Source organism: Molossus molossus, unplaced genomic scaffold (assembly GCF_014108415.1).
Source record: "Molossus molossus isolate mMolMol1 unplaced genomic scaffold, mMolMol1.p scaffold_m16_p_3, whole genome shotgun sequence".
NCBI lineage: Eukaryota > Metazoa > Chordata > Mammalia > Chiroptera > Molossidae > Molossus > Molossus molossus.
Window position 1 is genome coordinate 50,811,182 of NW_023425366.1, and position 15,917 is coordinate 50,827,098.

The 15,917-nt window shown below is 35.3% G+C and overlaps 1 protein-coding gene across 4 annotated transcripts in view; it reads right to left on the bottom strand.

Annotated features, from left to right (window-relative positions):
• The window catches only part of CERT1 (ceramide transporter 1), a 94,478-nt gene that overhangs the window by 43,565 nt on the left and 34,996 nt on the right, over positions 1 to 15,917 (bottom strand). For all 4 annotated transcript variants that reach the window (XM_036278893.1, XM_036278895.1, XM_036278892.1 and 1 more), the window contains 3 exons: positions 7,308 to 7,415; positions 6,468 to 6,606; positions 199 to 282 (listed from right to left, as the gene is read on the bottom strand). In XM_036278893.1, the coding sequence (XP_036134786.1) occupies positions 199 to 282; positions 6,468 to 6,606; positions 7,308 to 7,415 (331 nt within the window). The remainder of the gene's footprint in view (positions 1 to 198; positions 283 to 6,467; positions 6,607 to 7,307; positions 7,416 to 15,917) is intronic.

Consider the following 15,917-nt stretch of genomic DNA (forward strand, 5'->3'; position numbering starts at 1 on the left):
ATTAATGGCCATTACTATTTAATGTAAGAATATGAATTTTATCTACATCTTTTTCCAGAAGAAACTTTCAATTCCCACCAGTTCCACTGCTTTTCAAAAATTAATCACTTAGATAATTATTCTTGTTATACAGTTAGTGATTACGTAACTTTAGAAAGTGTATTTTATCCAGTTGAGGGAGGAAAATATATTACTTACACTTTTCCTTATTGCCATTGGTATTATGCAAGAAGTCTCCATCAGAACGTGTTGTAGGAAAGTCATCTTCATCATCTTCTACCACTAAATAAAATATATTTAAGGATATTAGGATGAAAGTAAATAGAAATTAACCAGTTTATTCTTATGTTCCACTGAGTCAATACATTCTGGATTCTTTTGAGTACAAGATCTTATTCATCTTTGTATTTTCAGTGCTTATCAAGGTATGCCCATTAAATATGCTACAGAGTGTCTTTAATACATTATTATAAAAACTGTACCCATTCTTATTTGTGCAAAGGATGGTATTAAAATATGAGTTATTTTGCCCTTTAGTCTTTCTACTCCTTCCCACTTACCTTTGGGCAATTTCATAATTCCATCAAAGGCCTATAAGGGCATTGTGCAGGAGTGTAAGAGGATAACTTCCATGCAGAAGATACCTTAGCTTGCCTCTGGGAGTTCCTAAATTTGCCATTTCTGAATATGCAGGGAAAATATAATGACTTACAGATGTGATTATCTATGTTCATTAATCCCAGCGTGTCTGTGCCTGGATATCCTTTTACCTTACCCAATTCTAGAAAGAATAAAATCCCATGTTCTCTGCATCTCTTTGCTCTGTGTACTCTTTTTTCTACTGCCTGACATACTTTAATCTTCTGCATTATATATTCTACTGTAATGCAAATTTCTAAACCTCAGCCCCCAACCTTCTTCTCTGCTTTCTATTAAGTGCTTGTATGGCTTCTTTATTTTATTATCTTTTGAGAAACTCTTTCTACAGAAAGAATCTTCATTCTAAACCATATTTCTTGACTTTATTTCTTTACCTCAGGGTTAATTTGGCTTTACAAAGAATATGTCATCCATTCAGCTGTCGCTCCAATAGACGCAAAGCTCACTTCTATTCCTTGTTCCCTCCCTTGAATAAATGGTAGAAATCATCATGGAAAATACCTTTATTTTGTATTGCCATTTCTAGCCACTGAGCTATTTCATTTTTTATCACTTGAAAATTTTGCTACTCATCTCTAACAACTTTTTTAAACCATAAGCTGCTATTATCTACTAACACCTATTTTTCTTTTTTTTATTTTATTAATTTTTGTTACAGATGTTTCTCCTTTTCCCTCCACTGATTCCCCCTCCCTCCTCACCTTGTCCCCAGCTTTGTTGTCCATGTCCATTGTTCCTGCATACATGCATATAAGTTCTGTGGTTTATCTCTCCCCCACCACCTCCTCTTCTGGGGATTGTCAGTCTGTACCCCACTTCCACGTCTCTGGGACTACCCCATTCCTCAGACTATTATGTTCATTATATTCCACAAATAAGTGAGATCATATGACACTTGTCTTTCTCTGTTTGGCTTGTTTCACTTAGGATAATACTTTCCAGGTCCCTCCATGTCGTCTCAAAGGATAAGAGATCTTTCTTTCTTACAGCTTCACAGTACTCCATTGTGCATATGTACCATTCGTCTACTGATGGACACTTAGGCTGTTTCCAGATCTTAGCTATTGTAAATAGTGCTGCTACAAACACGGGGGTACATATATTCTTTCTGATTGGTGTTTCAGGCTTCTTAGGGTATATTCCTCAAAGTGGGATCACTGGGTCAAATGGAAGTTCAATTTTTAAGTTTTTGAGGTAACACCATATTGTTTCCCATAGTGGCTGCACCAGTCTGCATTTCCACCAGCAGTGTACTAGAGTACCCTTTTCTCCACACCCTCGCCAACACTTGTTTGATGATTTGTTGATGGCGGCCATTCTGACAGGTGTGAGGTGATACCTCATTGTTATTTTAATTTGCATCTCTCTGATGATTAGTGATGTTGAGCATTTCTTCATATGTCTCTTGGCCATTTGTATGTCCTGTTTGGAGAGGTGGCTATTTAGTTCCTCTGCCCATTTTTTAATTGGGTTCTTTGTCTTCCTTTTGTTGAGTTGTATGAGCACTCTATATATATTGGAAATTAACCCCTTACCTGATATATCATTGGCAATTATGCTCTCCCATACAGTGGGTAGCCTTTCTGTTTGATGTAGTCCCATGTGTTCATTTTCTCCTTTGTTTCTATTGCCTTAGGTGATGTATCAGTGAAGATTCTGCTGCGTATGATGTCTGAATTTTTGTTGCCTACAGTTTCTTCTAGGATTTTTATGGATTCATGAGTCACATTTAAGTCTTTTATCCATTTTAAGTTTATTCTTGTGTAGGGTGTAAGTTGATGGTCAAGTTTCATTTTTCTGCATGTAGCTGTCCAATTTTCCCAACACCATTTATTAAAGAGGCTGTCCTTACTCCACTGTATGCTCTTGCCACCTTTGTCAACTATTAATTGAGCATATTGCCTTGGGTCCATTTCTGGGTTCTCTGTTCTGTTCTACTGGTCTATATGCCTGTTCTTGTGCCAGTACCAGGTTGTTTTGATTACAGTGACTTTGTAGAATAACCTGAAATCTGGTAATGTGATCCCTCCAACTTTCTAACACCTATTTTTCATTTCTACCCAGCTGATACCAATGTGACTGTTTTTTCCAAGTCCATCATTCCTATAGACTCCAATATCCATATTGAAGCCTCTGCGGACACCGAAGTCCCCAAATTAATTATATTCCCAAATTCTGTGAATCTTCATTATCTTATCAATAATTTGCAAATATGGTCAATTCTAGAAATTCATTAACACAGCATACTGCTGTTTTTAAATCAGTACTCATCATCAGAATAAGATCCTGACCTTGACTCAATACTACTCTGATTAACTGCTCTTAAACATTTTAAGTCTGCACTTTACTCATCTCATTAGTATCTGCTTTGGATTACTGAAAGTTCACTAATCCTAACCAACCGACAGCCTAGTACCACCAAACAGGGATTTTCAACCTTCAGATATGGAAAACGTTTCCTCAATGAATAGAAGAGTCTTTCCTTTAATGTGGTACATGTGTCTTGTTTTAAAATCAAGCAGTATGTTAAGGTTAAAGATAATGTCTTCAACTTCTGTAACCCCAGAGTATCTAAGTCTTACTGAAGGGTTAATTAAATTTTACTAAAGTATGTGTGAGTGGTAGAGGGTCAGGTTAAGACCCTCTTAGCATTTCTGATAAAACATTTTATATGAAAAAACTAATGATCACCTAAAATAAAAAGTTTTTGCTATTATCACTTCAATGACATACTTACTGAAGAACTGCAATTCTTTTTTCTTTTAAAAAATTTTTCTTCTTGATTTTAGAGAGAGAGGAAGGGGGAGGGAGAGGGAGGGAGGGAGGAGGGGGGAAAAGAGAGAGAGAGAGAGAGAGAGAGAGAGAGAGAGAGAGAGAGATGAGAGAGAACATCAATGGGCTGCCTCCTTCATGCCCCTCAGTGGGGATCAGGCCCACAACCTGGGCATGTACCCTGACTGGGAATCAAAGTGACCTCTTGATGCATGGGTCAATGCTCAGCCATTGAGCCACACCAGCTAGGGGGAGAACAGCAATTCTTAAAATTCACACTTAGTTTTGATAATTTAGTGAAAGTGTACCTACAGAGAGATCCCTAGATCTACAGTCAAAGTAGAAAAGTAAGGTCTATGTCCTTATTTCATTTTTATCCAGTATATATTCTTAAAACTGTCAATATTTCTAAAAAGAACATTTATAGAAAAAAATTGTTATAAACAGAATTGTGTACCCCCCCCCCAATTCATATATCAAGGTCCTAACTCCCCTATATCTCAGAATGTGACTACATTTCAAGGCAGTGACTTTGTGGATGTAATCAAGTTAAAATGAAGTCATTAGGGCGGGCCCTAATCCAATATGACTGGTGTCCTTATTAGAGGAAGAAATTTGGACAAAGACACAGAAGAAAGATGATGTAAAGATAAAAGGAAAAGACAAACATCTACAAACCAAGGCGAGAAACCTTGAACAGATCCTTCAATCATGACCCTCAGAGGGACAACCCTGCCAACAACTTGATCTTAGACTTCCAGCCTCCAGAACTGTGAGAAAATTAATTTCTGTTGTTTAAGCCACCCAGTCTGTGGTACTTCATGATAGCAGCCCTAGCAAACTAATGCATTTGTCTACCACTGTTATTATTTATTCAAAATGAATGTTTAAAATCATTTTTCAAATCTTCTATACAGCCTGGCTATAAATGTATCCCAACTTCTATTCCTCCCACTATCACTTTTGTATTTCAAATGCTATATATTTTGACGTGGATCATTTAAAAATAAATTAGGAATACAATTCTGATACATAGTGATTCAGTTTAAAGGGGTATTTCAAGTAATGTTTAATTTGATAAAAAGGTTATATATAAATATAGTCGGCTCTCTGTATCTGTGGATTCAACTAACTGTGGATGGAAACTATTTGAAAAAGTTACATTGTTGTTGACATGTACTTTGTAGCTAGGCCTACAATGGTTGTGTCTGTACTAAACACAGGCATACTTTTTTTCCTCTTGTCATTACTCCCTGAACAATACATTATAATAATTATTTATATAGCATTTACATTGGATTAGGTATTATAAGTAATCTACAGATGATTTAAAGTATATAGGAGGATGTGTGTAGGTTACATGCAAATATTACTCCATTTTATATGAGGGACTTGGGCATCTGCTGATTATGGTATCATCTGGGAGTCTTGGAACCAATCCCCCATGAATTCTGATGAACTATTATATATACATGTATTTTTTTAATGAAGGAGAAATAGTTCAACTACCTTCATTGTTAGAAAAATAAACATGAAATGTTAAAGAACCAAAAACTTAGTGTATCAAATATTAAAAACTTCCAGACTACTTATTTTTTCTAAATTTTAAGAAGAATATGGGCTTCTGCTTCTAGCCAAGATAGAGTAAAGGAACTGAATTTATCCTCTAGCATGAAACTAAAACCTGGACAAAATATATGAAATAATGGTTTTCAAGATAGTGTACATTAGGCAAAAAAGGACAGTGATCCCTGGGTGGCAAGGAACAAATGATGTGAATTCTATGATTATCCAACTTACTCCCTTGGGAGAGATTCCAAGCTATAGAGCCAGGAGGAACCCAGGGGAAGCCTAGTAGACTCTCTGAGGTGAGGAAATGAAGCAGAGAGTCCAGAGAGACAAAGGATACTAGAGTTCACAGGGCAGAGTACCAGAGAGAAGAAAGCTATATAGAGAGAGAATCCAGGAGATTGACAGAAGATCCCCTTGAGTATTCAGTGAAGTGCTGATAGCACATATAAATAAGTGAACTATAGAGGTCAGAGAAAGAACCAACTGAAATGATTACAGGAAAAAGTATCCAAAATGGGGCAGGGAAAAGTATACTTGTGGTATATTACTTGAAGATAGACTGTGATAAATTAAATGTGCATGCTATAAACTAAAGTAGCTACTAAAATAATTATAACCAAAAAGCAAAAAAAGGAGATAAAAAATGCAATTATAAAAATATACTCAATCCCAAAGCCCATAGAAAAAGGAAACAAAGAACAGAGAAGACAAAAACAATTTGAACTCAGATCAAACACATTTAATAAGACCAAGAAATAAAACTATGTCAAGCAACTTAGTTATCATACTAAGTGCTATTTAGTAATAATTCTGTGAGTAGCTCATTTATGCCTTCACAGCAAATAAGAAAAACTGAAGAAAAGATATTGACCACATCAGTAACATCTTCAACAGTAACAAAGGAAAAGTTCAAAACTCACATTATAAGTTAACTGAAGGTCATATCTCTCTTTAAAAAAACTCACTACAAAGTATTTTTAAATGTATATATAGCTCCATTATTGATTTCCTCTTCCATTAAAAAAGGACCAGAGGAAGGAACAGAAAGATGAAAAGAGAAAGAAAGGGAGAAAAAGAGAAAAATAAGAGAAGGAAAAAGAGATCAATTAATCCCAGACTGAAGGATTTAACATAAACATACGCCTGTCTCTTAGACTGATCATGGAATAAATTTATTAGACATAATCATGTAAAATGTTCCCTATTACCAAAATGACAGTTATTATATTTTTAAATAGAATAAAGAGCTTAGAAATCTTCAGTGGAATCTGGTATGAGTGATCAGATTAGTTAAATATGTTTATTAAAGTATACAAGTTAGACACTGAAATCTGTTATATTGGGGGTTTGCAGCAAAAGTGACTATAATTACCTTTATCAGTTAAAGACATTACCCTTTAAGATCAAGAGGCTTTAAATCCATTCATTCTCCAAGTAAAAATAGTGGTAATAGCCTAATTAACCTTTATCCCTTTGAAGTTCATCCTTGGAGACAGCATCAGCACAGGCATCAAAGAACTTCTGTAGAGTATCAACTTGTCTACATAGGATATCTCTAAAGGTTTCCATTTCAGCCAATTTCTCACGTAAACTGTGGCCTTTCTGCAAAACACAAGGGGTGGGGGAGTATAATCCATTAACAAAACTGTAATGTATTTAGTTCTATAGTATTTCAATACTTTTTAAGGTCTACATCTAACTAATGAGAGCCATCAGATAGGGAGAGCCATCAAGCTCAATGTAATACTCCTGGTAATTAACTTGGAACTGACTAACAGTGGCTAGATAGTGATAAGCCTGAAGGAAATAAGACAGCAAATAAGCCTGACACTTTTAAAATTTAATATTTTCAAATTATTGATATTGTGAGAAAAAACTGTGAAAGGGTTTGAAATGGGCAAAAATATTACTGGGTATCCTTTAAAAGAAATGGTGAGTTTCATCTACAGAACCTTTAGTATTCATAGGATCCTTAGCTTGTTGTCTAATCATATAGAAGTCTTTGATTTCATTACATTTGGCCTATTTCATAACTCTTTTAGCAAAAATCATTTTGGCATTCTTCAGATTCTCCTCTGAAAAAAATTTTTTCTTTACATCTTATCTATTAGTAAATAAAATAAAATCTGTAATGTGTTCATTTTATATTAAATTTTAACACTTAAAAACTATTCTGTAACAACTTAAAATAAATTACATTGTAAAAAGTTCTTTTGAAAAACTATCAAATACATTTTGTTCACAATATTCAGTACTAAATTCTATTTATGAGGCCTTAATGTAAAGCATTCACAGCCACAAACCTTGAATGAAGAGGTGGATGTTGCAGAATAGCCACTTGCTCCAGACACCAGTGACACCATTGAGCCATGTCGACGCAAGCTGGATTCAGATCCATAACCAGATTCAGTCTAAAAAAGAAAGTAAATTATGTGAAAAAAATTGGATAAGAAATACTTAAAACAAGAAAAATACTGTAACTAGGTGAAATTACAGGTGTTAACTTATTGTAATTTAAATACATTGCGTTTGTGTATATGTATAATCATTATGTTGTACATCTTAAACTAATACAAGGTTATATGTTAATTGTATCTCAACAGAACTGGAAAAATACTTAAGAGAAAACAAGAATTCTATAAATTAATAAGGTTGTTATAAAAATTGGATAAAACAAAGGCAAAATAGTAATAATTGCAGGAGATGGGCTAAGATATCTTGAACCACTTTTAATTCTATTCTTATAACAAAGAAATAAACAGCAAACTTTTTCAAAAGTAGTAAGAGGAAAACTTTCAGTACTATATATTTATAATACTATTTCCAGTACTATCACTTAATCACTGTCTCAATGAACCCTCTTTTATTACACCATGCAGTCTGTTTATGTATTCTCAATTGTTCTTAAAATATCACAAATATGGCATTTATCACTTGATTAGATTTTAAAATTACTACTGAATTTGGTTCTTCTGAAAGAAGACTGTATCTTTTTCATTTTTTTTTTTTTATCCTCACCCGAGGACATTTTTCCATTTTTTGTTCAGGTAGAGTGGGAGGGAGAGAGAGGAAGAGAGAGAGAAACATCGACGTGAAAGGGACACATCGAGTGGCTGCCACCCGCACAATCAACCTGGGCTGGGGACAAACTGCAACCAAGGTACGCACCCTTAGCGGGAACCGAACCCGGGTCTCTCTGGACCGCAGGGCGATGCTCTAACCACTGAGCAAACTGGCCAGGACTCTTGTTCATTTTTGTTACCACCTTGACAGTTCATGTCACACAAAAATCTCAACTTTACCACTGTGTTAAGTAATCATGCAATGAAAAATAACTGAACTCCGGGATATTGGGGTACTTAGACTTAGCACTGTAATAATACTTTTATCTAATTTTGATTGGCTCTTCAGAGCATCAATTTGATAAGACAAATGCAGTACCAAGAAATACACAAAGGAATTAAACATGTAAAAAAAAACCACCATAACTTCCACCCTGGCCAGTTTGGCTCAGCAGTTAAGAGTATCGGTCCGCCGACCAGGGTGTCCCGGGTTCAGTTCCCAATAAGGGCACATACCTTGGTTGCAGTTTGTCCCCAGCCCTGGTTGGGGTCATGTGGGTGGCAACCACTCTATATGTCTCTCTCACATCAATGTTTCTATCTCTCTCTTCCTCCCTCTCTCCCTCCTGCTCTATCTGAAAGATAAATGAAAAATGTACTCGGGTAAGGATAAAAAAAACCCCAAAAAACAAAAACAAAAAAAACTTCCAAGTATGTAACTCCTTGATTTTGTGGAACATGATTTAATGGACAAAATTTCTGTTAATTTTAAAATGCCTTTAACCAAGATTTGCTTATAATTAACAGGTTATTTTTTTTTGTTATAATTCATTGTTTTTTAACATATTTTAGTGAATAGGTCATATGTTGGAAAAAAACACTACAGTGATTTTGCTGACATAAATATTACCTATCTACAACTATAGTCTACATATATAAATTCAAGAGTCACCCATCAGGAAATGATTAGCAAGTGATCACACTGAATCACTTCAGGTTACTGGTTCTGTTGTCACATGGGGTAACTTTCTGCAACAGTTTTATTTTATTTTTCTTTATTGATTTTAGAAAGAGAGACAGGGAGAGAAAGAGAGAGACAGAAACATCAGCGAGACAGAACATCAATTGGATGCCTCCTACATGCCCCCCACTGGGTATTTGGCCCACAACCTGGGCATGTGCCCTGACCAGGAATCAAACCAGGACCTCTCAGTCCATGGGATGATGCTCAATTCACTGAGCCACACTGGCCAGGCTTCTGCAGCAGTTTTAATGCAGGCCTGCCAATGTTCCCATGTGCGCTAAGCCACACCCCAGCCCTGTGCATTTGTTTATTCTCGGTGACCGGGAAATGCATGCATTTAATAGTCCTATTTAATATAAATTTAAAATCACAGTAATTTAAAATCAAACTTTTCTGTAAAATCAAACTTTTCATACATAATTTTAATTACACAAGCTATATAAGTAAAAACAGGTAAACTAATTATGTCAATTTTTTTAACATACACCTTTGGAAAACCTACTTTATTATATAATGGACTTTCAACTTTTAGGGGCACTACCTTGCCCGAATTAGTCTGTTATATTCAAGTTTTACTATACCTGAAACCTGTTCAAGTATGTATTTTAGATCTCTGATTACTATCTACTGCTATTTTTTTAGAGTACTGTGCATGATTTTAGCCTTAGTCTCTAAACTTAAGAGGTAAAATAACATCTAATCATTTTTGGTATACCCCTAGTAAAAAACTCAATCATCCAATTAAAATAGTAGTAGTTTTAGGTTACTTGATTTTCAAGATTAATATTAGAAATCACTAAAATTAAGTACAATATATTATAGAAAATATTTCCATTGACATTTTACTAAAATGCTCTAGTTCCTAAAAATCCACTACATTTCCTATATAGCTATTGGTTTACCCCTGACATTATTCTAATTGGACAATGTTCTTCTAGTTACAAGAATATTAAGATTTTATAATGATTTAGTCAATAAATAAAATTATATTATTTTATATAAATAATATTAACTTTAGTTTAAAACATTTTTCCAGTTCAGTATCACTTCATTAATTTAAGTTTAATATTCTAGGAAGGAGGAGGAGGAGGGAGTTAGGAGAAAGAATCCATAACCAAAATAGTAAAACAATTCTTTAAAAAAAAGAATATTGCCCAGCTGGTGTGGCTCAATGGATTGAGCATTGTCCAATGGACGGAGAAGTCCTTGTTTGATCCCCAGTGGGGGGAGGGGGTGGTGTAGGAGGCAGCTGATTGATGTTTTTCTCTCACATGGATGTTTCTATCTCTTTCTCCCTGCCTCTCTCTCTCTTACAGAAGAAAGGAAACCAGCCCTGGCCTGTTTGGCTCAGTAGTTAGAGCATCGGCCTGCAGACCAGAGAGTCCTGGGTTTGGTTCCCGCTAAGGGCATGTACATAGGTTGCAGTTTGTCCCCACCCCGGTTGAGGTTATGTGAGTGGCAACCATTAGATGTATCTCTCTCACATCGATGTTTCTCTCTCTCTCTCTCTCTCTCTCTCTCTTACCCCCTCTCTCCCTCCTGCTCTATCTGAAGATAAATGCAAAAATGTCCTCGGGTGAGAATAAATAAAAAAAAAAGAAAAGAAACCAATAAAAACATATTTAAAAAAATATATATCATCAGGTGAAGACACTAGAAATTTATCCACGTGAAAACAGCAGCCTCTTAAAATTCAAATTTCCAGCATATACAAGTCACCAAACACCAAAGTGAAACTGTCATACTTTTATGCTTGTTTATAAAACACTATCTATAAAAGTACTGTAATATATTGACTCTGAATTTACTAACAAATTACATGTGAACTTAAGACTATATGGAATCGCCCGACAGGTGTGGCTCAGTGGTTGAGCGTTGACCTGTGCACCAACAGGTCTCTGGTTCAATTCCCAGTCAGGGCACATGCCCAGGTTGTGGGCCAAATCCCTGTGGGAGACATACAGGAGGCAGACAATCAATGTTCTGTTTCATCGATGTTTCTATCTCTCTCCCTCTCCTTTTCCCTCTCTCTAAAATCAGTAAAGAAAAAAAAAAAAAGACTATATGCAATCACACCTCTTCTCCAAGACTTACATCACTATATATCACTCCACATCTCAAAGCAAAGCAATGTATTAGTGATGAAACAAAGTAAGTATTTTGGTACCAGGAAAACTATTAATGAAAGGGGAAAGCATGTACTTTATTTACTGTATATAAATTATACCTCAAGAAAATTGATTTAAAGAAAAAAGGAAAAATTATTCTATGACAAAAGAAAGCTGGCCAGGTTGCAATAGGAGCACTGACTACAAAGAGGTACACAAAAATTGGAGTGGGGAGGTGTAAGTTACAATTGCCAAAACACAACTGTCCAATTAAGATACATTTTAATGTTGAATTGTATCTCAACAAAGTTGATAAAGAAAAAATGGTAAGCTTGTTTCAATAAAACAGAATCCACAAAAAGATAATTCTAGTTACAACAATCATATAGTTTACAAAAAATGTCCTGGAACAAACACTGAGCTAGGTTCTTTATCTAAAATGGCTCTAGTTTCTTACTATTTTTGACAATAGCACTAAATTTCTAAGAGTAGCATTTCGACATTTTAATTGTTGTACTGGCTTGGTAAAGTTTTTCATTGGATTTAAATATATAAGACTGGAAATGAAAATAAGAATCTATCTCTAACAAGTTAAAAATATAAGGTACTTCAGAAGTAGCATATCTACCTATATGTCATCCATTTCTAAACAGAAATTAATCTGAATTGCCATTTAAATTGCCTCATAATTTACAATAAAAATTTTATTATTTTAAAAATATTCAAAACCAATTTGAAATTTAAATCTAAATACATCTACCCTCTCCATTTCCTACTTTATATCAAAGAATCTTAAACAAAGAAGTACAAACGATTTTTTAAAGATCTTGAAATAAAATATAAACACACTACAAAGCTTTAGTAAGTGTGTCTTCACTATAAAACATACTTTTAAAAAATGTTTTTTATTGATTTTTTTAGAGCGAGAGATAGAAATATCAATCAGCTGCCTCCTGCACACCCACTACTGGGGATCGAACCTGCAATCTGGGCATGTGCCCTGACCAGAATCAAACCGGGACCTCTTAGTCCATGGGACCATGCTCAATCCACTGAGCCATACAGGCCAGGCTACAAAACATACTTCATATATCCTTGCCTATTTTTTCAGGTTTCACTACTTCAAAAAAGTAACATCTCCTTACAACAAAGATACGATAGAACAAGACTACTAAAGTAATATTGACATTTTACGTAATGAGTAGTAAAATGTGGATGCTGAGAGTTTAATGTAATTGTATCTCTACCTCTAATAAAGTTTGCTTAAATAAATCCCATCAAAAACTATATAAATCATTCCAAGGGGGGAAAAACAGTATAACTAATTCCACTGTTACTGAATTTAAATAATAAACATTCTATTTCAGTCAGTAACTGCACTGAGATAGCATTAAATATAAGTAAGTGTTTAACAAATACACAAATGAATCTTCAATGTTTAAAATAGATGGAAGGGTGCCGGGGGGATGGGTGAAAGGTGAAGGGATTTACAAATACAAATTAGTAGTTACAGGGCAGTCATCGCGATGTAAAGTACAGCACAGGGAATATAGTCAATAATATTCTAATAACTATGTATGATGTCAGATGGGTATGAGATTTTTTTGGAATGATCACTTAATAAGTTTTATAATGTCCAATTAATGTGGTGCATAACTGAAACAAATATTTTATGTCAACTGTAATTGAAAAATATTTTTCAATTAATTTATTTTTGTTACAGATTTTTTCCCGCCATTGACACCCCCCCCCCCCCAGCATTATTGTCTATGTCCTTGTTTACACATACATGCATAAAAGTTCTGTGGTTTATCTCTTCCCTCCCCCCACATCCACCTCTTCTGAGGTTTGTCACTCTGTACCCCACTTCCATGTCCCTGGGTCTATTTTGTTCCTCAGCTTATTTTGTTCATTATATTCCACAAATAAGTGAGATCATGTGATGTTTGTCTTTCTCTGATTGGCTTGTTTCGCTTACCATAATACTCTCCAGGTCCTTCCATGTCGTCTCAAAGGATAAGAGATCTTTCTTTCTTACGACTGCATAGAATTCCATTGTGTGTATGTACCACAGCTTTTTTATCCACTCATCTACTGATGGACACTTGGGCTGTTTCCAGATCTTAACGATTGTAAATAGTGCTGCTACAAACATGGGGGTACATATATTCTTTCTGATTGGTGTTTCAGGCTTCTTAGGATATATTCCTAGAAGTGGAATCACCAGGTCAAATGGAAGTTCAATTTTTAATTTTTTGAGGAAACACCATACTGTTTTCCATAGTGGCTGCACCAGTCTGCATTCCCACCAGCAGTATACTAGAGTCCCCTTTTCTCCACACCCTCGCCAACACTTGTTTGATGATTTGTTGATGGCATTCTGGTAGGTGTGAGGTGATACCTCATACTTGTTTTAAATAAAAAAATGATTTAAAAAAAACTAGTCATTCTGGAAATTTCTGTAATTGTGCAAATGACGGTGCCATTGTGTAAAACATTCCTGATGGTCTTACCACTATAATTAGAGTAATTTTATGACATAGCTACAAAATGGAGCTACCTCAAACCATTTTTAGAAGTCACAGAATAAAAATTAAAGGACTGTCTCATTACTTTAAAGAAATAGTTTAATTAAGTTTGATTGGTTTTCTTATTCACACGACATGGCTCTTAGTTTTTAATTTCTCTTCAAAATCTAATCATCAACCCTGGCCAGTTTGGCTCAGCAGTTAGATCTTTGGCTCATGGTCCAGAGAGACTGGGGTTCGTTCGGTTGCCACTAAGGTCATGTACCTCGATTGCAGTTTGTCCTCGGCCCCAGTCGGGGTTGTATGGGAGGCAGCCACTCGATGTGTGTCTTTCATATCGATGTTTCCATGTTTCCTTCCTTCCTTCCCTCCTTCCTTCCCTCCTTCCTCCCTCCCTTCCCTCTTTCCTCCCTCCCTCCCTCCCTCCCTCCCTCCCTTTCTCTCTCTCTCTCTCCCACTCTATCTGAACAAAAATGGAAGAATGTCCTCGGGTGAGGATAAAAAAACAAATAAATAAATAAATTTACATGAAAAAAATATAATCATCAAAGATATTGGTATCTTTTAATAATTTATAAGAATATATTCATTTCTGAGCATTTATTCATTATTAAAAAATTTAACCTTAGCATTTCTGTAACATGCAACATATACAGTTTATTTCAAAGTTTATATAGCACACAAACATATTTTTAAAATTGTAGTCATTTTAGACATTTATATTCCTGAGTGGCGCAGGTGCAGCCTTGTCTCAAATTCAGTATTTTAAAAAAACTGTCACAGGGCTGAAAATAATTCTAAAAGAAAAGTTGTAAAACTATTCTGAGAAGTGGCAATGTTGTTGACAAATACATTTTGGCTTCCCAAAATGTCCCTTTGAAGGCACCAATACTCATCCTGAATTTATAAGACCTACTGTTTGAAGGTAGAGTGGGAGGGAAGCAGAGACGAAAATGGGAAGAAATTAGTTGATGGTCACAACTGATACACTGTTAAATGTTCTTAAAAATTATAAGATGCTTTTTTTTTTTTTTTTTTTTTTTTATCCTCATCCGAGGACATTTTTCCATTTTTTGTACAGACAGAGTGGGAGGGAGAGAGAGGAAGAGAGAGAGAGGGAAACATCGATGTGAAAGGGACACATCGAGTGGCTGCCACCCGCACGACCAACCAGGGCCGGGGACAAACTGCAACCGAGGTACATGCCCCTAGCGGGAACCGAACCCGGGTCTCTCCGGACCGCAGGCCGACGCTCTAACCGCTGAGCCAAACCGGCCAGGGCATAAGATGCTTTTGAATCTTGTTAATATGACCTTTTGTGGATAAAACTTTAAAGGCATGCTGGCTTTTTATTTTTATTTTTTAAAATATGTTTTTATTGTTTGTTTGTTTGTTTTTGTTTTTGTTTTTAAGAGAGAGGAAAGGAGAAAGAGAAACATCAATGTGAGAGAGAAACATTGATCAGCTACCTCCTGCACACCCCCTACTGGAGATTGAGCCCCACATGTGCCCTGACAAGTAATCAAACTAGGACCTCTCAGTCCATGGGATGATACTCAATCCACTGAGCCACACCAGTCTGTCCATGCTGGCTTTTTAAAAATTCCACTCACTTTTTGACAAGAAAAAAAAAGTTGAGTTTACTTACAACCTCTAAACACCAATATAGTATTTCTAAAACACCAAATTCTATTTAAAATAATGAGAAATTCAAATACAGTTACTGTAGTATTTTTCCCTTTCAATATATCTGCTTTAAGCTTCTTCATATAAATTGCCGTGCAATAATGCTTACTAACTCCTTTCCCAAGTGAGTTAGTAAGCATTATTCCCGAACATGTTTTGCATAAACATAAAATATCACTTTGGTTCAATAAAAATTTTATTGAGTACACTTTATATAGAACAAGGTTTAATCCTTTTAAATATTATATTAATAAGACCACATCCCTTTGTTATAATAATCTTTTTTATTTAAAAAAGCACATCCTTTTGGCCACTAGAGGGGGTCAGTAGCATTTTCCAAATAGTAGTATACTAGGAAAGCTGATACAAAGGTTATTCTTGGTCAAAGAACAAGAGTAACCTGTGGACTAATTCCTTTACATGTACCTGCATCCTCTATATCTTGACTATTGAGAGAAATTAAAAGCATGATAAATTACATCATGTAGTTCAAAGTTATGAATTT